Source organism: Lepus europaeus, chromosome 1, assembly GCF_033115175.1.
Source record: "Lepus europaeus isolate LE1 chromosome 1, mLepTim1.pri, whole genome shotgun sequence".
NCBI classification, from domain to species: domain Eukaryota; kingdom Metazoa; phylum Chordata; class Mammalia; order Lagomorpha; family Leporidae; genus Lepus; species Lepus europaeus.
The window spans coordinates 53,578,928-53,605,273 of record NC_084827.1 but is presented as its reverse complement, the minus strand read 5'-3'; the positions used below and the strand labels follow the sequence as shown (position 1 = coordinate 53,605,273).

Genomic DNA, 26,346 nt, shown 5'->3' with positions numbered 1-26,346 from the left:
AAGGCACTCCAAAAAAAAAAAAAACAACAACAACAACAAAAAATTAGATTCCCATGGAAAGAAAGAAAAGCTCTAAAGAGTCCTGTCTGGCAATGCACTCAAGCAGCACCTGGAGAACAGTGAGCCCAGTGGAACAGTAGGGAGTGAGATGAAGAGAGGCTGGGCAAGGGCTAGGAGGGCAAGATCAGTACAAGAATGGTTTCCATGGGTAGCCGTGTCTGCAGAGTACAGGTACAGGAGGACTGCTGGATACAATGAGACTTCACTTATGTCGTTCTCACGTTAATCAGTGCTGAGCTCATCTGTCAGCTCCTACTGACCCTTACAATCTACTACTCAGAAAAGAGGCATCAAAGCAGGAAACCTGAAATCAGATCTACTCCAGAAAATTAAAACCTCTAAACAGAGGTATAGTGTATAGTTACTTGAAGAAAATGGCTTAATGGTCTACGGCCATACCACCCTGAACGCGCCCGATCTCGTCTGATCTCGGAAGCTAAGCAGGGTCGGGCCTGGTTAGTACTTGGATGGGAGAAAATGGCTTAATGATAATTTCAATTCTTATTATTCTTGTCTGCTCAAGTTGTGATTTTGTTTTTAGATTATAAAATTCAGAGTATATATAAAATATGACTGCAATGTAATCAGAATCACATTAACCAAAACATATAGATCCTAGTGAATCTCTAATTCATACGCTAGTGTTAGCTTTTGTAAAAGTAGATTATGGCACCAGTATTCTGGTATAGGAGGTCAAACCACTGCATATCAGAGTGCAGGTTCAAGTCGCACCTACTCTACTTCTAATTCAACTCCCTGCTAATGTGTCTGGGAAAGCAGAAGAAGATGGCTCAAGTACTTGGGCCCCTATCAACCATGTGGGAGACCCTGATGGAATTGCTGGTTCCAGCTTGGCCCAGACCTGTTGGTGCAGCCATTTGAGGCATGATGGCATGATCCCAATGGATTCAAGACATTTCTCCCGGCCGGCGCCACGGCTCAATAGGCTAATCCTCCGCCTGTGGCACCGGCAATCCGGGTTCTAGTCCCGGTCAGGGCGCCGGATTCTGTCCCGGTTGCTCCTCTTCCAGTCCAGCTCTCTGCTGTGGCCCAGGAGTGCAGTGGAGGATGGCCCAAGTCCTTGGGCCCTGCACCTGCATGGGAGACCAGGAGAAGCACCTGGCTCCTGGCTTCAGATCAGCGCGGTGCACCGGCCACACGGCCATTGGAGGGTGAACCAACGGAAAAGGAAGACCTTTCTCTCTGTCTCTCTCTCTCACTGTCCACTCTGCCTATCAAAAAAATAAAAATAAAAAATTTAAAAAAATTAAAAAAAAATAAAAAGACCTTTCTCCCTCTTTCTCTCTCTCTCTGTGTCTAGCTCTGCTATTCAAATAAATAAATAAGCCTTTTAAAAAGTAAACTAAAATGACGAAAGTAAAGCACACATGAGAATCACTGGAATATAACAAAACTGGGTGTGCAGAGGGGCCTTAGCTTCTCTCGTTTAAATTCCCATTCTAAATTTTCACACACTCCATCACACTGAATGACACTCTGAAGATATGCAGATCTTTAGCAGAAATGCCCTATCAGAGAGCAAAGGTTTCAGAAATATACCATTTAAATCCAAGAATTACTTCCTGCCTGGCTAATGGAAAAACATTATTAAGAAGACTCCAGTGTTCTCCAATGAGACTGCCCTTATCCTACAGCTCCTTTTAACCAAGCATTCTAATACCTGAAGGTTTCTGAATCACTTTACTTGCCATACAGACTGAAGCAGGTGAGAGGACTACAGAACAAAATCAAGTGTCAGATGGTGGTTTTAAGTGGCCCTGGTAAAATGCTGGGTTGTGATTTTGGTTTTTAGTTCATGGCCTTCCTTCAGACATCATAAGGTCTTTGCTTAAAGGCAAAGTTAAGTTAGAAACTGAGTTTATTATATTCATTAAAAAAAAAAATGCATGCAAGTATGTACTGGTGTGCCACACAGCATTGCTTAAATAATGTCAAGTGTATCAAGATGAAATACATTTCTACCACCATGGTTTTTTAAAGAAAAATAATTAGTTTTATACATCAGCATAAAGTTCCCTTTGTTTAAAAAAAAGAAAAAAGAAGTAGCCTACACTTCTGCCGTTGAAGACCTGAGTCTCAAAATGAAGAAATTATTTTGATCAAAGGGAAAATCCAATCAACAAAACGACCCATCTGCCAAAAAGCAGCCAGAGCTATTAAGAGCATTTTAGCAGCTTACCTCCACAGCCCTCAGGACATCTCGGAAAACTGATCGCTGCTTCCTCTTGTCCACCTTGGCTCGGTGTTTATTTCCATCTGTGGCTAAAGCTCTAAGCATCTGAGTCAAAGACTCCATGTCCTCGTAAAAAAAGTCCTGGTCAAGAAAAACAATTTTGTCTTGTGAATTTTTTCATTTCTAATCTCTTCTAGAGTTAGAACCGTATAGAACATCACAAATTTTTAAGCTGTTCAGAGGCTTTGGCATGCATAAACACATTTATATTACTGTGTGTAAAAATTAAATGCAGAAATGCTGACTACACAATGATACACAAGACAATTAACATTCCCTTTCTAAGTATATCCAGATGCAGTTAACAAATACTACTTGTGCTCCCACCGCATAAAAGTTTCAAAGAATTTCATGGAAAAACAGATACATGTTTCCTGATAAAACTTTGACCCTCTGGCTCTCTAATCCCAAATCACACATTCCAGAATTCCAATTACTCTTATTCTGAAGGTTCAAGGTTATCATTAATGCTGTTGAAAGCACTGAGTTTCTAATTTACTGCTATATTTCAAATAAGCAATATAGCATTTAAATCAGACATACAGCCCAGGTGATTAACTTGAGATGCTTTTATTCTTTTTAGGGGAAAGTTACAAAATGTATTACTATTTGCTAAGGATGAAGGGCTTTTTGGTCACAGTTACTATGGCTGTACATTTCAAGGACTCTTTATCTGGGGTGTTCTTATTCCCTAACTACATTGTGCAATCACATTAAAACCTAAAAGATGATTGAAATTTATTTATTTGGGGCCCAGTGCTGTGGTGTAGTAGGCTATGCCTCTGCCTGCTGCATCGGCATCCTATCCGGCCACCGGTTCATGTCCCAGTTGCTCCTCTTCCAATCTAGCTCTCTGCTGATGGCCTGGAAAAGCAGTGGAAGATGACACAAGTACGTGGGCCCCTGTACCCATGAGGAAAACCAGAGGAAGCTCCAGCTATTGTGGCCATCTGGGGAGTGAACTAGCAGATGGAAAATATCTCTGGGGCCCGCACTGTGGCATAGCAGGTAAGGCCGCCTCCCGTAGTGCTGGCATCACACATGGGCACTGGTTGGAGTCCCAGCTGCTCCACTTCCGACCCAGCTCTCTGTTATGGTCTGGGAAAGCAGCAGAGGATGGCCCAAGTCCTTGGAACCCTGCATCCACATGGGAGACCTGGAAGAAGCTCCTGGCTCCTGGCTTTGGAGCGGCGCAGCTCCAGCCATTGCAGCCAATTGAGGAGTGAACCAGCAGATGGAAGACCTCTCTCTCTCTGCCTCTCCTTCTCTCTCTACGAAACTCTGACTTTATTTAAAAAAAAAAAAAGAAGAAGAAGATCTCTCTGTCTCCTCTCTAACTCTGCCTTTCAAATAAATAAATAATTTTAACAAAAAACTTATTTAGTTAACCAAAACTAGAGTACAAAATGAGCAATCTGCAATTCTAGTTACTCATACATGTTTAGCATTTTTTGCAATACATGTAGTAATCATTCAACTTATTCTATTAAAAAAAAGCAGCTCCTATTCTACGCATTCTTCAAATTGTGTATATATTTAATCTCAAAAAGTATAAATGTGATTTCTTTGGATGTCTAAAGTGAAAAAACTACACTGGTGAAAACAAGCTTGAAATAAATGTGATAAATATTTCAGTTATTAAGTACACAGATACTATCACATCATCAGTATTTCAGATTGTATATTAACTGTTCCAGAAAATATTTTCTCAAATGTTCTAATTCAGTCTCTTACATCTGAGTTAGAGGCAAGACCCAGTAATAAGATACAATGTAGATATTAAAATAGACCAAAGTTCTGTTGATCTCCATATTTAAATTTGAATACATTTCATTCTAATATAATAGGATGGGAATAGTATACTTTGTAAGAAACCTGTAGAGATTGGCCAGCGCCGCAGCTCACTTGGCTAATCCTCCACCTGCGGCGCTGGCACCCCAAGTTCTAGTCCCAGTTGGGGCTCCGGGTTCTGTCCCGGTTGCTCCTCTTCCAGTTCAGCTCTCTGCTATGGCCCGGGAGGGCAGTGGAGGATGGCCCAAGTACTTGGGCCCTGCACCTGCATAGGAGACCAGGAGGAAGCACCTGGCTCCTGGCTTCGGATTGGTGCAGTGCGCTGGCCGTAGCAGCCATTTGGGGAGTGAACCAACGGAAGAAAGACCTTTGTCTCTGTCTCTCTCACTGTCTAACCTGCATGTCAAGAAATAAAAAAAAAAAAAAATTAAAAAAAAAGAAACCTATAGGGACAGCCATGTGGCCTAGCAGTTAAGAAGCAGCTTGGGATGTCCACGTCCCACATCACCGTGCCTGGGTTCCAGCCCTGGCTCTGTTCCCAATTCCGGCAGGTGACGGTTCAAGTAGGTGGGTCCCTGCCACCCACATGGGAGATCTGGATTAAATTCCCAGCTCTTGGTGTCAGCCAGTCCAAGACTTGGCCATTGTGGGCATCTATGGAATGAGCCTACAGATGGGAACTCTGTGTGGCTGTCTGTTTGCCTCTCAAATAGAAATAAGTAATTTTAAAAAAGAAGAAAGAAACAAGTACACTGGAGGCACTGGCAACTTCTCATTTTATTGGTTGCCTCTTTTTTTTACAGTAGGCTCAAAAAAAAGATATAGGAAAAAATTTTAAATCTATATAGAAGAATAAATTAAAACTTAAGAAAATGCCACATTATCTTAATTTCTTATAAGAAATGAGAATCACTGCTAATGATTCTCAACTGGGAATGATCCTGCCATAAAGGGGACATGTGGCCTTGTCTGGAGACATTGTTGGCTGCCACAAAAATGTGGAAGGGAGTTGCTGTTGGCATGCGGTGGGCAGAGGCCAGAGATGCAGCTAAACATCTTACAATGCACAGGACAGCCTCCAGCCTCCTCAACAACAACAACAACAAAAAACTATCCATTCGAAAATATCAACAGTGCTGAGGTAGAAAAACTCCAATATAATATGATTTTAGCAATAGTAAAATTCAATCTGGTTTATAGTCTGTGAACCTCTGAGTTCAATAAAGGACCAAAACCTGTAAAAATAAGTTAACAGTTTTAGGAAATCATTTCCATAAAGTGTTTGGGCATTATAAAAAACAAAAGAAAGAAAATGTTACACATAACAAAAATAGTCCATAAACAGCATCCACAAACCTATCTATTGGAGTTTAGGATAACTGTATAATCTGGGACAAATAAAATATGGGCCTCCAGAGATACCAATAAGTTCTTAATTCTTAACAATAATGAAAAAAATAATAATACAATCATTATTACTCAACAGGATCAACAGTCCTGGATTATATTCTCAAATCTACTACTGGTCACATCAAGTTTTAGAAATGATGAATCTGTTTTATCACATGATGAGTGTAAGGATTAAATAAGATGGCAATTATAAGCTGCCCAACAAATGCCAAAGCATGAATGATTATATTAATATTCTTGATTTGGAGGGATCCGTATAGAATTTATATCCTTCAAATCTCTGTACAATTACACCCATAGAGGCAATACAATGTCATTTAAAAAAAAAAAAAAGTTTTGCATTCAGAAGACCTAGGTTTGAAGCACAAGCATTTCCCTGATTAGATCCATAAAACTTCGGGCATAATGATTACATTAGCATCCTACATCTCAGTTTTCTTGTGTAAAATGGAAACAGCTAATACTACTCATCTCCAGGTTACTTTATTATAAGGATTAAATGAAAAGTTAAAAATAAATAAAACACAGTATATATAAATCCATTAAGTTATTGTTAGGACATAGCCTGTTTGAATCTAACACAATAAAAACATGACAAACTGGTCAGCTGAAGGTAATAACAGCTATAATGAATCAAAAGCTCAACAGAATTAGGAGGAAATGAAACCACAGGAAACTTCTGGGAGTTTAGACCAATGGGGTGAGATACTTAAGGTCACAAAATATTAATATATAGATATCACTGGGCCACTGGTTATAAACAAAATGTAATAAACTGTGTCTTGGAGATCTATTCTAAGTATTAAGAAATAAGAGTATGAAGTATAACATTAAAACTGAATTTGATTCCTCTCTGACTTACTGCAAAATACTGACAAATATCTCTAAAATGGGTTCATTTGACCCTATTCAAACACAAAGACTCTTTCTTTTCCCTGCTAATCAAAACAGACTACTTTTGTCCTGGTACGGAGACAGTTTTGCAGTCAGTTATCCTATAAGCAAAAGTAGGAAACAAAAGGAATGTTATCTTGCCCCTTCTGAAGTATAAAATCTAAGTGATTTCAGATTTATTGCCAAGGAGTATGTTAAGTCTTTGGATTCCTTGGAGCATGGGGGGAATATACTGTATTTTGGTAAATTTTCCTGAGTCACTCTTGGACTAGCAAGTAAGTGGCCTCAAAGAGTTATAAATCTGCCCACCAAATGGTCGCTGCCTTATTTTAAGTTACCCCAGAGCCCCTGAAAGGCCACTAGGAGACTCATATTGGAGGGGGAAAAGGCAATACTCAATTCTGTCAACACTTAGCAGTCACAGCTACTACTTGTACCACATTCATCACACATGCTCCACAATTCTATGAGGCAGTCACTATTACTGTCATCATTGTAAAGACAAGGATACTGAGGCACAGGGAAGTTGCCCAACACTGTTCAACTCCTAAGGGTAGAAGAGAGCTCTGAACCTAGGCAGCATGGCTTGAGTCCACTCTAATGCAGCAGGTTGTATGGCAAATACACACAGTAAGCCAGGAAAACTCTCACAAAGGGTTAATAATTCTTAATTTCAACTTTGAACAAAGAGTTATCAATATTTAACCAACTCACTCTCTAATATCCAAACTTCAAGTCAGCGCTTCAAAAATTTTTTCTAAGTCTTGCAGGCAGAATTCTTCACATTGCTAATTTCCAGGTTAAAAATGTCATGAAAAAAATTATGACAGCAAAAGGCTTTGAATAATACAATGTCACCCATTTGCTACTAGAACTCTACTGTAAATTTTGCTAAGTATTTTATCAATAGCTTCACTAAACTGATTTTTAATACCTTGTAACTACCACCACCACACATTCAAAACACTTATTTAAGTCAAATTAAAAACATTTAGATGAGCCTTCTTGGCTATCCAATATAATTTACTAAATCACAGAACACAAAATCCATGGGCAATAACATGCAATGTTCAAATCAATGTAAACAAATTCAACATGTACAATTTAAATTGCATTATTACTTTACTTTTAAGATGCATTTCAAAGGAAAAAAAATGAAACTGTTGTTCTCAGCCAGTAGAGGAAACAAGATAAAAAAATTAGCACATCTGGTTTCTGTGCCTGAAGTTGAAGAACCATTAACCAGCTCAATAAAATTAAACTAAATTACTAAATGAGTTCAATTTCTCACATAAAGACAATCATTATAGACTGCATTAACTGATTTTCCATTCTTACCGATTATCCTTCCAAAATAATGGGGATGGGGCAGGGAGGCTGGACATACACTTCACATATATACATTTTAAGAGTCTAAACCTTTGTAAAATGCAAGCCTAGAATGGAATGCAGAGGACTAAATACAGGAGGCAAACCAGAACACTGCCTTAACCTTATCTGGAAGTGTTCATTGTTATATAACTTCAGTAAATGCAAAAAATTTTTGTTATGGAAGTATATTCTCCTTCGGTTAGAAGGCATCTAGTAAGTAACCCAATTCTATCTCCTATTCAGTTACTCATTTCCCATATATTTGGGTTTCTTTACTGAATCCTCAGTGTCGGGGCACTAAAAGCTGCTGTGAAATTCTAAATATCTGCATCCTATCTAGATCATGTATTTAAAAACAAATTCCCCCTTCTAGAAACGAGATCTGAGGCAATCCTTTCTTTCTGCAACTGTCAGCCTAGGGAACACACAGTAAGGTTGCCAATTGTCCCAGAGATAGATGGAGAAAAGGGCTTTCCTGGAACACAAGGCATGCAGTGCTAAACCTTAAACAGTATGAAGCAACCTGGAGCAGTTGATTCAACTATCACAAACTCAATACCTTGGAAAGCCAGGCCATGGCATCATCTACAAGCTATAAAGCACCTGCCCCATTCTAAAGGGCAATGTTTATTTCCATCTTTGATGTAGAGAAGTTCTGAACTTGTCTGAACTTGTCTCATCCCAAACCTATACTGGCTTAATATTTCATCCATTTGTCTGACACTTATAAAATACCACATGCCTGAATTACCGTAATGTGTCAGGTGTCATATATCCAGGCAGTTTCAGACAGCTGAATTAACAGGATCCCTAAACCTGAGTTCTATAGACAGCAATAGTCAAGTATTAATATCATATTAATAATTAATTAATAATAATCAATTGAACTACACTCAAATATTTCTCCACCAACTTATTGGTTTATGCTCTCAAGAGGCCTACATCAAAACTGCCAAGAAGTAGGGCAACAATCACAGGTTCTCTGGCTGTGCTCTAAAGTTATGATCCAGTTTTTCATTGAGAAGGTAATGATGGAAGAATGGTCCCTGTGACACAAACTTTCTCCTCTGCCAATTATGTACTTACACTCTCAATCCCTCTGGCCAACTCAAAAAGAAGTGCCAAAGATTCACCAGCAGCTATTCTCATGTTTACATCATCACAAGAGAGGAGGCTTGGAAGTTTATGAAAATGCCTAGAAAAGAGTCAGTCGTTACTATATGAATGCAAACCAATTCGCCCAGCTAACCACAGCTTTTATAAAATGTGAAACTGAAGATACATACATTTCAAGCTTTTTCTTAACCTCGCTGATTGGGCATATGGTCAGTAACAACGTCCAAGCAAGGAGCGAGCTGATATGAAGCACTGTGCTAGGGGTGCTACAGAGAACATTAGTGTCTTTCTCTTTGATATAGGACTTGGTGAAGATACTTTCCAAACATTCTAGAGTTGAATACAGCTCCTAATGCATAAGAATATGAGTAAGACAATCATCCTAAATCAGAAACAACAACAGATAACTGGCATCAACGGTCTCTACTTACAGTAATGTCATCTGTGGCAATAAAACAGCAAACACCAAAGCAAGTCGCACACTAAAAAAAAAAAAAATCACAGAACACATACAGACATTAATGTTTGCAATTTTATTTCTTATTAATTCTACATCTTCCTGTCTTTATAATTGAATATGAAGATTTTCCTATCTACATAGCTGTATTAGGGCCCAAGTACAGAATTTAACAGGGCATAGTAGTCGAAGAAGTCAATTTCAACTCCACCTTTGCCATGAAACTCACAACATAACTTTAGGAAAGTGATTCTGTTCTTCTCAGGACACAAAACCAAAGGGACAAATGCATACAAATTAGGTACCTAATTCCTAAATTATTTCAAATTACTGAATGATTTTTTTTTTCTTAATCTATATAAGTAAAGCATTCTGAAAGGGTAAATCAACTATTCCCTGTTTGTTTTTGTATATAGTAGCAGTACCTACTAAGTCACTTCAAACTTCAATTCCAATGAAACATAAACATTTGAGAGGAAGAAGCTCACTCACTCTTTACAAAATAAATCTTTAGATCTTTAAAACATACTAAGATTCCTTTGGTTTTTAAGATTTTAAAACTACTCTGTCCTTAACATGCTGTACATTGTGATTTAATGCTATAACTAGTACTCAAACAGTATTTTTCAATTTGTGTTTCTATGTGGGTGCAAACTGTTGAAATCTTTACTTAATATATGCTAAACTGATCTTCTATATATAAAGAGAATTGAAAATGAATCTTGATGTGAACAGAAGGGGAGAGGGAGCTGGAAAGGGGAAAGGGAGCGGTTGCAGGTGGGAGGGAAGTTATGTAATCCATAAGCTGTACTTTGGAAATTTATATTCATTAAATAAAAGTTAAAAAAAAAATTTAAAAAAAAGAAGGCATAACAAGATAGAAAAGATCTAGTAAACTATATGTAATCTGTGAAAAATTTAAAAATACAGTTAAAAGACAATTCCATTGGCAATAACTTCAAAAAGAATAAAGTACTTATGAATAAAATTTTTTAAAAAGATTTTAAAACTATATTTACTGGATTTCATAAAGACTATTATGAAAATTTTTAAAAGAAAGTGGCTTCAAAAAGCAAGCAAATAAGAGCAGAAATCTCATAAAATTTAAATTACTATAAAACAAAAAATGTACAAAACAATTAGAATCTGAAAGCTTTCTCATATCCCAAAACTAGATGAGTATTTCACAAGTCAGTTTAGCTATCTCCCCAAATCTACTCATGTAAATACAACATTCAACATTTTCATAAGGACTTACAGGCCACAGAAGCAAAAATAAAAATAAGCAAACAAGAAAAAATAACATCCAAATAAACATTAAGAACCTAGATCCTTTCTTTAAGTTATAAGCAAAATTATTCTATAATCATCTTCCATAACCCTATGAAATATTTTATATCACTATATGGTCTTCAATTATATAAGAGTTTGCTCCATATGGAATGTTTTTCTAAATTTTCATTTACTTATTTATTTTCATTTTTTTATTCCAAAGGCAGAGAGAAAGAGAGTGATCTTCTATTTCTATATTCCCCAAATGACCACAACAGCCAGGGCTTGGTTAGGCTGAAGCCAAGAGCCTGGAACTCTGTCCAGGTCTTCCTTAAGGGTGTCAGGGACTCAAGACCTTGAGTCATCATTTGCTATCTCCCAAGACGCACATTAGCAGGAAGAGGGATCTGTAGCAAAGTAGGCAGGACTCAAACCTGGCACTCTGATATGGGATATGGGTGTCCCAACTGCCGATTTAAGCTACTGCTCCAAAATGCCCTCCCCCAGAAAATTTAGGAAAACAACTATCATATTAAGTCTACTTACTAAAAGACAAATGAGAATAAAATATCAATAAAAATCTAAGTGGCTGGATGACAGACCTAGATAAATCTGTAAACTTAAGTCTTATACTTACAGTTTGTCTTGCCTGGACACTAGCTGTCCCATCACAAATTATTTTCTTTAGGATTGGTCCAAGAGTTTTTAAAATCTCTTCACTTTCAATTCCAGGGCCCAGCTGAATACAAAGAACAGATGCTAATGCTGCAGCTGCACGTTGCTCGTCACTCTTCCCTACAAAAAACGACAAGATGCAACCACGATGAATTATTTTCAGTAAACTGGTTGAGACGGCAGTTTCCCAATTTTTTTCAATTATAAAACAGCATCTACCAAACCCTCATTATGCAATGGGTTTTGACATAATCTACAAATTAGTGAAGTTAAAAGTGCAACTTTTTAAAAATTTTATTTATTTGAAAGAGAGAGGTAGAGAGAGAGATATCTTCCATCCACTGGCTCACTCCCCAAATGACCTCAATGCCCATAGCCAAGCTGATTCAAAGCCAGAAGCTTCTTCTGGGTCTCCCACATAGGTGCAGGGGCCCAAGCACTTGAGCCATCTTTTGCTGCTTTCCCAGACACATAAGCAGGGAGCTGAACTGGAAGTGGAGCAGCCAGGACTCAAATTGATGCCCATATGGGATGCCGTCACTGCAGACCATGGCTTTAAGCAGCGCCAGTCCCAAGAAGTGCAATTTTAGAAAGAGATCTCACTCAAATCCTAGATCACTTACTAGCCAAGAGATCCTCAATTAAGCACCCTTATTCTCTAAACAGATTTCCTCATCTGTAAAGTAGACTAATCCCTATGGATGGGAGTTCTACAATATTTCAACAAAATACAAGGGTACTTCAAAAAGCTCACAGAAAAATGATATTTATTTTAAGTGTGAGCTAATTTTGGTGCAAATACAGATATTCCACATTATGAAAAATAAATTTTGCATCAAAATAAACTCATATTTTAATTCTATTTTTCCATGAATGTTTTGAAGTACCCTTGTGTTTCATGCTGATTTCTGTGTTCCAACTTCTTAATGTCCTCATACGAATAGTGCTCAGGTAGCCCTTGAATGAATTTTCCCAAGCATTTCATTACATGGCCCAAGAGGTAATCCTTCACAGCTTCCCTCTTAATAAGGGACTAAAAATTAAGGATTCTTTTCAAACAGAAAATACACCTGTATAAATTAACCTTTTTGAGACTTGTATACACCAAAGGGTTTGGGCAAACATAACCTAAATCATTATCTGATAAACTAAAAAATTTGCAAAACATGCAGACTTGAATGGAATTTTTAAAGGTCACCTTGTCTAACTGCCATTAAGGGAAACTGTTTTACTGTTAAAACATCTTCTAAAAAGTCACTGTAGGGCTGGGCATTTTGTTTTTTGATTTTTTTGTTTTTGTTGGTTTTTTTTTTTTTTTTTTTTTTGCTTTCTTTTGTTTTTAAAGATTTATCTACTCATTTGAGAGGCAGAGTTATAGACAGAGAGACAGAGAAGATATTCCATCTACAGTTCACTCCCAAAATGGCCACAGCAGCCAGAGCTGGGCCAATCCAAAGCCAGGAGCCAGCAGCTAGGAGCCTCTTCCAGGTCTCCCACAAAAGTAAAAGGGCCACTGCTCTCCCAGGCCATCAGCAGACAACTGGATCAGAAGAGGAGCAGCCAGGACATGAACCGGTGCCCATATAGAATGCTGGCACTGCAGTGGAGGCTTAATCTACTACACCACAGCGCCAGCTCCAGGGGTGGGCATTTTGGTACAGCAGTTAGGATGCTGTCTGGAATATTCACATCCCTGAGTGCCTGATTAAGAGTCCCAAATCCAGTCCTAGTCCCAGATCCAATTCCTGCTCCCTGTTAGTGCCCACCCCCAAACACTGTGCACATATTTGGGGATTGAACAAGCAGATGGGAGATCTCTAGCTCGTCTTCTCTTTCAAATAAAATAATTTTCTTTTTATTTTTTATAATTTTTTTTTTTTTTGACAGGCAGATTGGATAGTGAGAGAGAGACAGAGACAGAGAGAAAGGTCTTCCTTTTTACCATTGGTTCACCCTCCAATGGCCGCTGCGGCTGGCGCATCTCACTGATCCGAAGCCAGGAGCCAGGTGCTTCTCCTGGTCTCCCATGGGGTGCAGGGCCCAAGCACTTGGGCCATCCTCCACTGCACTCCCGGGCCACAGCAGAGAGCTGGCCTGGAAGAGGGGCAGCCGGGATAGAATCCGGCTCCCCAACCGGGACTAGAACTCGGTTTGCCAGTGCTGCAAGGTGAAGGATTAGCCTGTTAAACCATGGCGCCAGCCAAATAAAATAATTTTTTAAAGATTTATTTATTTATTTGAAAGGCAGAGTTCCAGAGAGAAAAGGAAAGGCAAAGAAAGAGATCTTCCATCTGCTGGCTCATTCTCCAGATGGCCTCAACAACCAGGACTGGGTCAGGCCAAAGCCAGGAACCAGGAGCTTCATCTGGGTCTCCCACATGGATGCAGGAGCCAAAGGACTTGGGCCATCTTCCGCTGCTTTCCCAGGCAAATTAGCAGTCAGCTAGATTGGAAGAGGAGCAGCTGAGACTCAAACCAGTGCCCATTAGGGGATGCTGGCACTGCAGGCTATGGCTTAACCCACTGTGCCACAGCACTGGTCTCCCACATAAAATAATTTTAAAAACCATTGTGGTACCTAAAAAATTTAGCTCTGCTATAAACTTTGACCTGTCTCATTTCTCTGAAGCTCTTACTTGTTCTGTATAAAGAGAGGGGTAGCTTTGATCAAGGGTTTCAGTCATAACAAAGTTTCCATCCACATTGAGGCAAAATGAGAAAAATAAGCATATAAAGTTCATTCAATTTAAAGAACCAAGCATGCTTCAACATCTTTGGTGCTAAAGATATTTTCTTAATAATGATGATAGTACAAAGTAATGATTTTCATAACATCCTACTGAAAAAATAAGAAAACTGGCAGATGTGTACCCTCTTAAGTTTCTTAGTTCCTAAAACTGAAAAGTCTGGTAACATTATATTTTATCTTTAAGGTCTCTCTTTATTCTTTAAAGTTCTAGCATTATAACAACAGGAATTCTAGAACCTCTACTACAAAATGTAGCATTCAAATATTCCAAGGGCCATCCTGAAAATGGAGTCACGGGTACAGTCAGTGTTTCCAATAACTGGAAGGGAAAATGAGTGAGGTGATTACAAAACTCCCAACTTTAGAAAAGTTAAGTAGCATGGCTTTTTTTTAATTTTTTTTTTAAAAAGATTTTATTTATTTACTTGAGAGGTACAGCCACAGACAGTGAGAGGAAGAGACAGAGAGAAAGGTCTTCCCTCCACTGATTCATTCCCCAAATGGCCTCAGGGGCTGGAGCTGCACTGATCAGGAGCCAGGAGCTTCCTCCCGGTATCCCACACGGGTGCAGGGGCCCAAGCGTTTGGGCCATCTTCCACCGCCTTCCCAGGCCATAGCAGAGAGCCAGACTGGAAGAGGAGCAGCCAGGACTAGAACCAGCACTCACATGGGATGCTGGCAAAACAGACAGAGGATTAACCTACTGTGCAATGGCACTGGCCCCAGCTTTTTAAATAATAGTTTATACTGATATCCAAGATACACTTAAAGCTCGGTTCATATAAGAAGAGAACGGCAGTTGCCTTTTCTGATAGAAAAAAAGATAAGTCACCCCAATTCTTCCCAGTTTCAACCTGTTGCTACATAAACACAGTTTCTGCTGAGTCTCACTCTAAGTTACAACAACCATAGTATATTCCTTGATGGTTGCAGAGTCATAAAAAACATATTAGTGTTACAGTACCATTAACAAATGTGACTACAAATAAGGCAGTAAATAACTTATTAGTTGTGTAGCTGAACTCAAAACCAAGGGCATTACCTTTTTTCAAACAGCGTTCAATGCTATCAGTTAAAGTCATTCTTCTTTCCAGAATAAATTCACACAGCATTTTTGAAGCCAGGGCATTTTTAATACCTTCAAGAGCTGCTTGCCTTGTCTTTGCACTGTTTATAACAAAACGTAAGAAGGAAGAAAAAAGATCCAGTTGGAGTGCACCATCAGACTATGACTCTAAAAAGCATCACTTATTTCCTCCTAAACTTTTTCCATCATAAATTGTTTTTAAATTATCAAGCTTTAACCATTTCTCAATATTATTTTTCACCCACAACTCACCTTATCACAACAGGTTTTTAAAGTGCTTATGTTATAGTGTTTTTGCTCATTAGTTTGAGAGCCACAACTTTAAATGGCTACATAATATTTTATAGTTTCAGTATACAAGATATGTTCTACGTTATATAGTTATGTATGTTCACATTGTTTAACTCTATAAAAATCAAAATTCATGTTGGCATCTCCTGGGCTTTTTAATTCCCTTTGTTTAAGTCAGGTGTAAAGTTACTATGAAGAAAACAATGTAGCTTTGACATTTTTCATGTCCATAACAAAAACGGTGAACAGTTTACAGCAAAGCTCAGTTGTCATTTCTAGTTGAAGATTAAATTTTAATTGAACAAACCTACTTTAATTAAACACTGGTATGTACATGCCATTATGTTACAACAATGACCAATCAGTCACATTACTATCTACATTAAAAGTCCAAAGGAACAAGAAACATTAAATAACCCAAAGCAAACATATCAAGCTTTGGGGAAACACATTGCTATATCGAAAAAACAAAATTAAATAGATAAGGTTGCTAATTAGAATCATGCAGACTGGAGAATTTCCAGTATTTCCTACCTCTTATCCAGGGTTAGGTCAATTAATCCTTTCAACTTGTACTCTAAGTCTTCCTGAGATCCTTCCTCATCAAGGACTTCTGGTCCTAAGGAATAATACAAAGCAACCATTATCACTTAAGAAGGAAAAAAGCAAATATGGAACTAGTAATAGTATACCTTAGCTACAAGAACTTCTCCAGCAAAAGCACCTTTGTATCTAAAAGTGGCAAGTTGAAATTTAAAACTCATACCATCCTCAGCAAAACTGGAAGGATCACTGTAACCACTGCAATGGCTCATTGTTTCTATTGATGCATCTTCATCACTAAAAGGTTGAACATTTCGATGCTGGCCACCTGTTAGGTAAAAGATGCCAAGGGTAAATGATCTTTTGACCACATATGCCAACACTTAACTTGGAAATTTAATTTACTTCAGAGAAATCCAGGACAAAAAACCCAAACTTACTTTGTATTTCTACTTATTTATTTGTATTTATTTGAAACAGACAAAAAGATCTTCCATCTGCTGGTTTACTCCTAGATACCCACAACATTCAGGGCTGAATTAGGCTGAAGGAAGGAGCCATGAACTCCATCTGAGAACCCCATGTGGGTGGCAATAACCCAACCACCAATAAGCACATTATAGAAGGAAGCTGGATCAGCAACAGAACTGGGGGTCTGGCTTTGTGGTATAGCAGGTTAAGCCACCGCCTGCAACACTGGCATCATATATGGGTTCTGATTCAAATTCCAGCTGCTCTACTTCTAATCCAGCTCCCTGCTAATGAGCCTGTGAAAGTAGCAAAAGATGGTCCAAGTGCTTGGGCCCCTGCTACCCACGTGGGAGACCTTGAATGGAGTTCCAGGACTCCAGCTTTGGCCTGGCCCAAAGATTCTCATTCTCTCTCTCTGCTTTTAAATAAATAAAATAAATCTTTAAGAAAAAAATGAATAAAAATAATTTAAATAAAAGAATCAATTCTCTCTTTTGAGGTTGCCTACAGTCATATTTGATGCGCACTATCTTTCTGCCTCTCAATAAATCTTGCTCTTCTGTTCACCGCTTTAAAAAAAAAGAGAACAGGAACCTGAGTCAGGCATTCCAATATGGGACAGAGTGTTGCAAGCAGCATCTTAACTGCTGCACCAAACACCCAGCCCCAAACTTATTTATTTGAATCGCAGAGCCCCACCGTGAGAAGAAGAGTCAGAGAGCTTCCATACAATGCTGGTTCATTCCCCACATGACCACAACAGCCAGGGATTGGCCACGCTAAAACCAGGAGATTCATCCATGTCTCCCACGTGGGTGGCAAGGGCCCAGGTACTTGGTCATCTTCTGCTATTTTCCCAGGAGCATTAGCAGGGAGCCAGATTGGAAGTGGAGCAGCCAGGATATGAACCAGCACCCGAATAGGATGCCAGCATCACAGGTGGTGGCTTAACCCACTACATCACAACACCGGCTACACCAAACTTATTTTTCAAAAGAGATGAACAAAAGACATAAATTTTCCTAAAATAAGTCAATTCATCTAATATGTACTTTATAGCACCATTTACAATTTACATCAACCTCAGATATATTTATCAATCATCTAATAAGACACAACAATTTTGAGATATAAAAACTAATATATGAAAAAATTAGTATTGGGTAAGCGCTGTGGTGTAGTAAATTGCTCCACTTCCCATCCAGCTCCCTGCTATTGGCCAGGGAAAGCAGTGGAAAATGAACCAAGTACTTGGGCCCCTGTATCCATGTGAGAGACCCAGATGAAGCTCCTGGCTCCTGACTTCAGAATGGCCCAGTTCCAGTTGTTGCCATCATTTGGGGAGTGAACCAGCGGATGGAGGACCCATCTGTCTGTAATGCTGCCAAATAAATAAATAAATAACTGCCAAACCATTATTTCAAAACCATGAAGAGAATAGATCCAGAAAGAGAGTACTATGTCAGAAATTAATGTAACACACATAAATATGGTTTCCAATGAGAATGACTGGGCTTCATAAACATTAATTGATGAATAGTTTCTCTTTTTTAAAAAAAATTTTTTTTTTGTCAGGCAGAGTGGACAGTGAGAGAGAGAGACAGGGAGAAAGGTCTTCCTTTTCCATTGGTTCACCCTCCAATGGCCACTGCGGCCAGTGCGCAGCAGCCGACACACCATGCTGATCCGAAGCCTGGAGCCAAGTGCTTCTCCTGGTCTCCCATACGAGTGCAGGGCCCAAGCACTTGGGCCATCCTCCACTGCACTCCTGGGCCACAGCAGAGAGCTGGCCTGGAAGAGGAGCAACCGGGACAGAATCTGGCGCCCCAACCGGGACTAGAACCCAGTGTGCCGGCGCCATAGGCGGAGGATTAGCCTAGTGAGCCGTGGTGCCGGCCTAGGTTCTCTTTTTTTTTTTTTACAAAGCTTTTATTTAATAAACATAATTTTCATAAGTACAACTTCTAGACTATAGTGGTTCTTCTGCCCATACCTACCTTTCTACTCCTAAACCATCTCACCTCCTACTCCTTCTCCCATCCCAATCTTCATTAAGATTCATTTTTAATTATGTTTATATACAGAAGATCAACTTAGCATATACTAAGTAAAGATTTCAAGATTGTACCCACACAGACACACAAAGTATAAAGTACTGTTTGAAGACTTTCCATTAGTTTTAGCATTAATTCTCATAGTACAACACATTAAGGACAGAGGTCCTACATGGGGAGCAGGTGCACAGTGACTCCTGTTGTTGATTTAACAATTGACACCCTTATTTATGACGTCAGTGATCACCTGAGGATCTTTTCATGAGCTGCCAGGGCTGTTGAAGCCTCTTGAGTTCACAAGACAAGGCCATAACCAAAATGGAAGTTCTCTCCTCCCTTCAGAGAAAGGTATCTCCAGCTTTGATGGTCCCTTCTTTGCACCGGGATCTCACAGAGATCTTTCATGTAGGTCATTTTTTGCCACACTGTCTTGGCTTTCCATGCCTGTAATGTTCTCATGGGCTTTTTAGCCAGATCTGAATGCCTTAAGGGCTGATTCTGAGGCCAGAGTGCTGTTTAGGGCATTTGTGATTCTATGAGTCTGCTGTGTGGCCTGCTTCCCATGTTGGATCGTTCTCTCCTTTTTAATTCTTTTTTTTTTTTTTTTTTTTGACAGGCAGAGTGGATAGTGAGAGATGGAGACAGAGAGAAAGGTCTTCCTTTTTGCCGTTGGTTCACCCTCAAATGGCCGCTGCGGCCGGAACATCTCGCTGATCTGAAGCCAGGAGCCAGGTGCTTCTCCTGGTCTCCCATGGGGTGCAGGGCCCAAGCACTTGGGCCACAGCAAAGAGCTGGCCTGGAAGAGGGGCAACCAGGATAGAATCCAGCGCCCCAACCGGGACTAGAACCCTGTGTGCTGGCGCCGCAAGGCGGAGGATTAGCCTGTTAAGCCACAGCGCCGGCCATAATTCTAACAATTATTATTAGCAGACACTTGGTCTTATTTATGTGATCCCTTTGATAGCTAATCCTATCTTTAAGATCAGTTATGAACTTAAACTGATCACTTTAACTTAAGATGGCATTGGTACCTGCCAACTTAATGGAATTTGGAGTTCTATGGCAAGTTTTTAGCTTTATCCTTAGGGGTAAGTCCGAGGGAACGTGTGTGGAACTGCACATCTACTCCCTCTCTTATTCCCACTCTTAATTTTAACCGGGATCAATTTTCAATTGGATTTAAACACCTAGTAACAATTTGGTGTTAAGTAAAAGGTTCAACCAATGGTATTAAGAAGAAAATACTAAAAAGGAATAAAATAGTAAGCTGTTCCTTGACAGTCAGGACAAGGGCTGATCAAGTCATTGCTTCTCAGAGTGTCAGTTTCACTTCTATAGATTTCCTTGTAGGTGCTCAGTTAGTTGTCATAGATCAAAGAGAACATATATTTGTCCCTTTGGGACTGGCTTATTTCACTCAGCATGATATTTTCCAGATGGTGAATAGGTTCTTAAGCAACTCATGTTAAGGGAAATTAGGGAGTTAAAGGGAAGTAATTTTAAAGACAACTTGAACTAAGAGAAGGAAAAAAAGGCTGGAAACTGAAGTTTTGTATTTGATATGACAAAGATTGCAACATAATCAAGAGTTTACTATAAATGCAATCTCCTTTTTTAAAATTAGAATCTCTCGGGGCCGGAGCTCAAGGTAAGTCTACCGCCTGCAGTGCCCGCAACCCATATGGGCACTGGTTTGAGTATCGGCTGCTCCACTTCCGATCCAGCTCTCCACTATGGCCTGGGAAAGCAGAAGATGGCCCAAGTCTTCAGGCCCCTGCACCCACGTGGGAGGCCCAGAAGCTCCTGGCTTTGGATCATTGCAGTTCCAGCCATCTGGGGAGTGGGGATGGAAGACACCTCTCTCTCTCTCTCTCCCTCTCCCTCTCTCTCCCAGCCTCTGCCTCTCTGTAACTCTGCCTTTCAAATAAATAAATCTTTTTTTTTGACAGGCAGAGTGGACAGTGAGAGAGAGAGACAGAGAGAAAGGTCTTCCTTTACCGTTGGTTCACCCTCCAATGGCTGCTGTGGTCGGCACGCTGCGGCCAGCGCACCGCGCTGATCCAAAGCCAGGAGCCAGGTGTTTCTCCTGGTCTCCCATGTGGGTGCAGGGCCCAAGGACTTGGCCATCCTCCACTGCACTCCCAGGCCACAGCAGAGAGCTGGACTAGAAGAGGAGCAACCGGGACTAGAACCCAGAGTGCCGGCGCCACAGGCGGAGGATTAGCCTATTAAGCCTAAAAAAATCTTTTAAAAAAGTTCTAGAATCTCTCCAGTTCATTAACTTAAGAAATAAATGCATAATCACTTAGGAATTCTTATGTTAATAAGGCAACTGCCCAGTCATAAATTACATCAAGCAATGAATTAAGTATGTCTGCCCCAAAAGTAACCTCAAAGCCACCTCAAAAGCCACCTCATTTACCCCAGAGCTTAATTTCTCTTCCCAGTAAAAGCAAAGATCACACCAAATAGTAGATCCCTATGTTCAAAAATGTAATGTTATTTCTACCTTAAGTTTTTTTTTAAGTCTGTTACTTTGGGGTTAATTTTTTTAATGGGGGTTGTCTTTTTTTTTTTTTTAGTCAAAACAGTACTTAGCAGATTTTTAATTAGCATAGCAAGTGGCCTTTAAACCTGCTTGCCCAATAGGAAAAAAGTATCAATCAAAGCAGTAAAGCATTAAGAAAAAGTAATGATGCCAAGTACAGAAATAAACAAAGACATATGACATCATAGTCTATTTCTGCATCTTTCTTCATTCATTGCCTTCATGATTTGAAGTCATGGCAATAGTTGAGTGTCCATCTGACTACTTCCAGTATGTTCATTCACAAGTCAACTCACATTTTTTATTTTTTATGGTTAGCCTCTCTTGGGGTATTCCTTTGCATTTTTCTTACTCAGGTCTCTTCTAACTAATCAGCATCAGTGATGTCTTCCTAAGACTCAAAAGAAGAAGGGGTTTTAAATAAAAGACCCCTACATGAATGCCTAACAGCTAGGTCAAACCCACCTTCTGATTCTAGGTACCACTAAAGAAGTGGCACTCTAGAACCTTATTTGTAGAAGACTTACTAACAAGATGTTGCTCTTTCTTAAAAACACTCTTTTCAGAGGTAGAGTTGTGGCACAGTGGGCTAAAGCCACCACTTCCAATGGCAACATCCCATATCAGAGCACAAGTTCAAGTCCCAGCTGCTCCGCTTCAGACCCAGCTCCCTGTTAATGTGCCAAATCTTAGGCCCATGCCACCCACGTGGGAAACTAGGATGGAGTTCTTGGCTCCTGGCTTCAGCCTGGACCAGACCTGGCCATTGTGGCCATTTGGGGAGTAAGCCAAGAGACAGAAGAACTCTGTGTGTGTGTGTGTCACTCTGCCTTTCAAATAAATAAACCTTATTAAAAAATTCTTTTCAAATTATAGTTAAGTGCTGTGACACAGGTATGCGTACCTAATAAGAGCTCAGTTTTATTAGCTTCCCAGAACTGTGTACTAACATTAAAAATAAAGACTTTAATTATAAAATGCACTGAAGTGATAAAGTTGGTTATCTCAAGGCCTCATCCCATCCTAGAGCAGCTGCTTAAGTGCAGCAGATTAAAGCCTTCGGACATCTGCATCCCATACTGGAGTGCCAGTTACAGAGTTACAACTACTCTACTTCCCAACCAGTTCCCTGCTAATGTGCCTGAGAGGCAGCTCAAGTACTTGGGCTCCTACTACCCACATGGAGTTCCTGGCCCTGGCTTCAGCACAGCCCAGCCCAGGATGCTGTGGCCATTTGGGGAGTGTCTCAAAAGATAGAAGATCTAGCTTTCTGTCTCTGTGCCTTTAAATAAGTAAATAAATCTTTTAAAAAATAATTCCTCCCAGATGTCATTAATGATAAGGATTTGTAATTAAGTTTATGATAACTTTCCATCTCTTCTCAATTATTATTTATTGAATACACAAAACATTCAACGTGTGACCACTCTAAAATTCCAAAGTCAACCTCATGACCAGATTTTGCAATTACAAGAGGCAACTGGCTTAAAGCTCCTATAATCTTCAAAGTATGTATACTTTTATAAGCTAATCAAAGAACCTTTTCCCATTTCCTTATGCATGCTAAAAGTCGGTGTTTAAGTGCTTGTCCCATAGATGCTAAAATTCATATATACTATATATGAATTTCTGTTATATATATGTGTGTGTGTGTATATATATATATATATATAAAACTAACAGAAAATATAACTAACAGAAAAGACAGTAGCAATAAGCTTAAGAAAGGTCACAAAAAACCCGTGAGACAAAATGTGGTATCAAGTCGGTATATAGAGCCGCTGGAGGCCAACACTGTAAATATTGTACAACGAAGGAAGGCATCTTGCCAGAAAGCTTAAGAAATATACATGTCTGTGATTCATAGAGGTCATTACTGACATCATTACCATTTTCAAAACGACTTTAGCTTCCTGCTTCCCCATTGTTTCTGCTTTATCAACAAAAGGTAAACTTATAAAGAACACAGTCAAAAAGGATCTAGATGGAATTCAAATGTTTAGTTCAGGTGAGAAAATACAGAAACACAGAGGTAAAAAGTATCCTCAACTCACACAGATGTCACAACTTCTCACCTTGCTATAAACAATGAACCTCAAGAACACGCACAGCATGTACAAAATTACAGTTCTAATAATCCATTCCCAATGTTAAATGTTCATCACATGATCACAAGTTTTTGTGCTGCCATAAAACCTATAGGAAAGCTTTCTAAACACCTGTTCCCAATCATCTTTGTCACCGTAACTGGCATACTTTTCCAATGAACAAAGGAATATCATTCTGAGTGCCAAAAAGTGGTATCTGTGTCAACAAATACCTAAAGGCTGTTAGCTCCAATGTTACCATGTCTGAAAATATGATACTATTTAACACCATAATCCCAACAAAAGAAACTACTCAGAAATGACTTTACGAAGTTTAATACCGGATTTGAGTTTGGTATGGTATCTCCCGGGGAAGACTTTGTAACTGTTGGCTAGTTACACACTCTGATTCAGTAAGCACCTACCCATCCAGCAAAAGCTTCAGTTTTGCAGTCAGGACACAAAAACCCTAAACTTTCAGCCAACTGCAACGTGAGCTCCTCACCACCCCCGCTACTCCGGCCTCACTGCAGAGAACGCACAGAATGCAACACAAAGGAGAACGTGTTTTTTGCCCCGGGGTGTAGGAGGTCGCCTGGGCTGCCGGCAGTAGGGCTGGGAACTACCGCAGGTGCCAGCTAGGGACGTGAGCTCAGACTGCAGTGGGGCGATGTTCCCCAGCCTCCGACTCCTCGGCCTGAACAAGTGAACACGCGGGACGCGCCAAGTAGCAGCGGGATGCGAAGCCACTCGAATGCCTCTGCGTCATCCTCGTCTCTGAGCCCAAGCCGCGCGTGACGCGAGAGCCCATCCAAACACGCCGGACGTTTGGCATTCCCGAGAACTCCATGTTGGAGCCTGGGGATTACAGGCGGCCAGTGACAGCATGGGCGCCTCGTCGGGCCTCAGAGCACCCCACCCTTGGTCAGCGGGAGCTCGCCACAGCCGTTAAGAACAGCTCCTGTCCCGCCAGCTCCCAGTCACCACGCACACTGCCAAGCCCAAGGACCCATTCCTCCCCGCCCCCACAGCCGGTGTCCAGTAGTCCGGTTCGCAAGCCAGGCTCAAATAGCGCGAGGCCGGGGCCCAAGGCACGCTGGGAATCGTAGTTCTCCAGCCAAACCATCCGCCCTGGAGTCGCAACGTCTGAAGGAAGGAAAGAACTACAACTCCCACAGCGCCCTCGGCTAGGCCAGCCCAGCCGGCAACCGGGATGCCGGCGCCGGGGATACCATTCCTTACCTGCCGTTGCCGCCGTCGCCGCAGCTGCCCCTGAGCCGCCGCCGCCACCACTGCCACCGCGGTGGGGAGCGTTCCGCTTCTTGTTCTTCGGCATCGTCGGACGCCCGGTGCCGCCCAAACTCGGAAATTAGCGAGGATCAGCCGATGGAGCTGCACTTTTTACTCGTGCGTCTGTGCGGCGGGCGGCTGAGAGGCGAGTCTTCGGCTAACAAGATAGGCGAGAAGCGGCGCGGGTAAGAGTGGGCGGTGGCGGCAGCAGAAATCCCCGTGAAGAGCTGTGATCGGAAACGATACATGTTTCTCTCTAGCGCGGGAGCTAAGGCGGGGCGGGCGAGGCCTCCACGCCTTAAGTAGCAAGACTGCCGACCGTCGTCACCATGTGTAGGCGGGACTCGAACTCTCACTAGCCAATCCCCACAGATCTCCCCACTAGAGTCCACTCCGGGAGGCGCCGCGGACCGTACTACGACTCCCATTGCCGCCAGTCTCCCTCCAGCGCTCGGGAACGCGCCCCGATGCTGCGCAGGATTCTGGGAAATGTAGTCTTTATGGAGTTGGGGGGGTCCAGGCTCCAGCTCCTCCCAGCTCCCCTCCGAGGGCTCCTCTGCCCACTCGCTTCTCCTGTCGTGACCCAGCCCCTGCCTCGGCGCGGCCTCCGCCTTGGGATTGACTGCGTTAGTCACCAGTGATGAGCCATAGGCCGGGTATGCGGGAGGCCCAGAGCCAGCTTCCAACAGGGAGCCACGCAGTCCTCTTGGCTCCTCTTTCCTTCGGCGTGTCGCGTTATTTTTCTCTGTTCCCCTACTTCCGTGCGGCCTGTAAGGAACTATATAACTCCTGCTTGGGATCTCCGCGGTGTCAGCTGTTGAAAATAACAGCGATCCTCCCTCCTGTAGTTCAGGGCTACGTGCCGCCTGTGCTCCACTCCCCAGAATGCGTGCTTGTATCTCGCTAGTGTGTCGTTCCTGTCTAGCTCGCGTTCCAGGCTGCACAGATCTGGCAAACCAGTGTCCGAGGTTCTATACCAGAACGTATCGTTTGACAATTCTACCTGCCAGTGGGGAGGTCAATTTTGGATGAAGCAAACATGAGCTTTAAATATCAGTAATTGGCAGTGGGATTTTTTGTTTTGTTTTTTGTTGCTCAAGGTGCTCCTGAGCAATAACAACATCTAAATACATTACAACACTTGTTATGTATTTAGAGCCTATTATTAGGTTCATATATTAACCATGCTTATGACAGACCAAACTCACCTACTCACCTCTTAGGAGGTGACTCATCCACTATACCACCTCTTACCTGAGCTCTATTCTCTTAGGTCCCACTTGCATCGTAACCCAGCATCTCTAAAACAAATAATATTTCCCTCTTCCTGTCTTCCTTTTGTGTGTTCACTGTGCTATTATTATCCTCCCATATGTTCACATTCCAAGACTCATAACATTGTTTCTGTTTCTCTCTCCTTAGTGCCCCCCCCAAAAAAGTTAGCTTTAAAACAAAACTCTTAAATGCATACCCTATTCCCCACTCACAAATGGCTTCAATCCATGCCCGCACATTTTAAGGAATCTCCCAGTCTTTATCCATGTTTTATGCCACAGTAATGCTACTGGGGCCGGCACCATGCATCCCATATGGGCACCGAGTTCTAGTCCCGGCTGCCTCTCTTCCAATCTAGCTCTCTGCTGTGGCCCGGGAGGGCAGTGGAGGATGGCCCAAGTGCTTGGGCCCCTGCACTCTGGCTTCGGCTTCAGATCGGCGCAGCGCCGGCCGTGGCGGCCATTTGGGGGGTGAACCAACGGAAGGAAAACCTTTCTCTCTGTCTCTCTCACTGTCTATAACTCTACCTGTCAAATAAAAAAAGGGGGGGGGGGCTTTCTCCTAGCCAGGCTCTGACTTCTTATTCAAGAAGAACACCCTCCTAGGTTTTTGCCTTCATCTCATTGGTCAGAATGGTGTCATATGATAATC

The 26,346-nt window shown here is 41.2% G+C and overlaps 2 protein-coding genes across 2 annotated transcripts in view; both read right to left on the bottom strand.

Annotated features, from left to right (window-relative positions):
• Positions 1 to 24,466, bottom strand: part of IFRD1 (interferon related developmental regulator 1) — a 30,457-nt gene extending 5,991 nt beyond the window's left edge. The window contains exons 1-9 of the mRNA XM_062178168.1: positions 24,373 to 24,466; positions 16,194 to 16,298; positions 15,962 to 16,046; positions 15,092 to 15,216; positions 11,263 to 11,420; positions 9,328 to 9,378; positions 9,067 to 9,245; positions 8,867 to 8,975; positions 2,261 to 2,395 (exon numbers count right to left, since the gene is read on the bottom strand). Coding sequence (XP_062034152.1) covers positions 2,261 to 2,395; positions 8,867 to 8,975; positions 9,067 to 9,245; positions 9,328 to 9,378; positions 11,263 to 11,420; positions 15,092 to 15,216; positions 15,962 to 16,046; positions 16,194 to 16,298; positions 24,373 to 24,466 — 1,041 coding nt within the window. The remainder of the gene's footprint in view (positions 1 to 2,260; positions 2,396 to 8,866; positions 8,976 to 9,066; positions 9,246 to 9,327; positions 9,379 to 11,262; positions 11,421 to 15,091; positions 15,217 to 15,961; positions 16,047 to 16,193; positions 16,299 to 24,372) is intronic.
• Positions 24,467 to 24,509: 43 nt separating this feature from the next.
• On the bottom strand, positions 24,510 to 24,720 carry LOC133749097 (uncharacterized). The gene has a single exon (XM_062178293.1). It carries the CDS (start codon positions 24,666 to 24,668, stop codon positions 24,510 to 24,512), a length of 159 nt encoding a protein of 52 aa, XP_062034277.1. The 5' UTR covers positions 24,669 to 24,720.
• Between the last annotated feature and the right edge of the window lie 1,626 nt (positions 24,721 to 26,346).

Coding starts and splice junctions, on each gene's coding strand:
- LOC133749097 (XM_062178293.1), bottom strand. CDS start 24,668: ATGTATCGTTTCCGATCACAGCTCTTCACGGGGATTTCTGCTGCCGCC.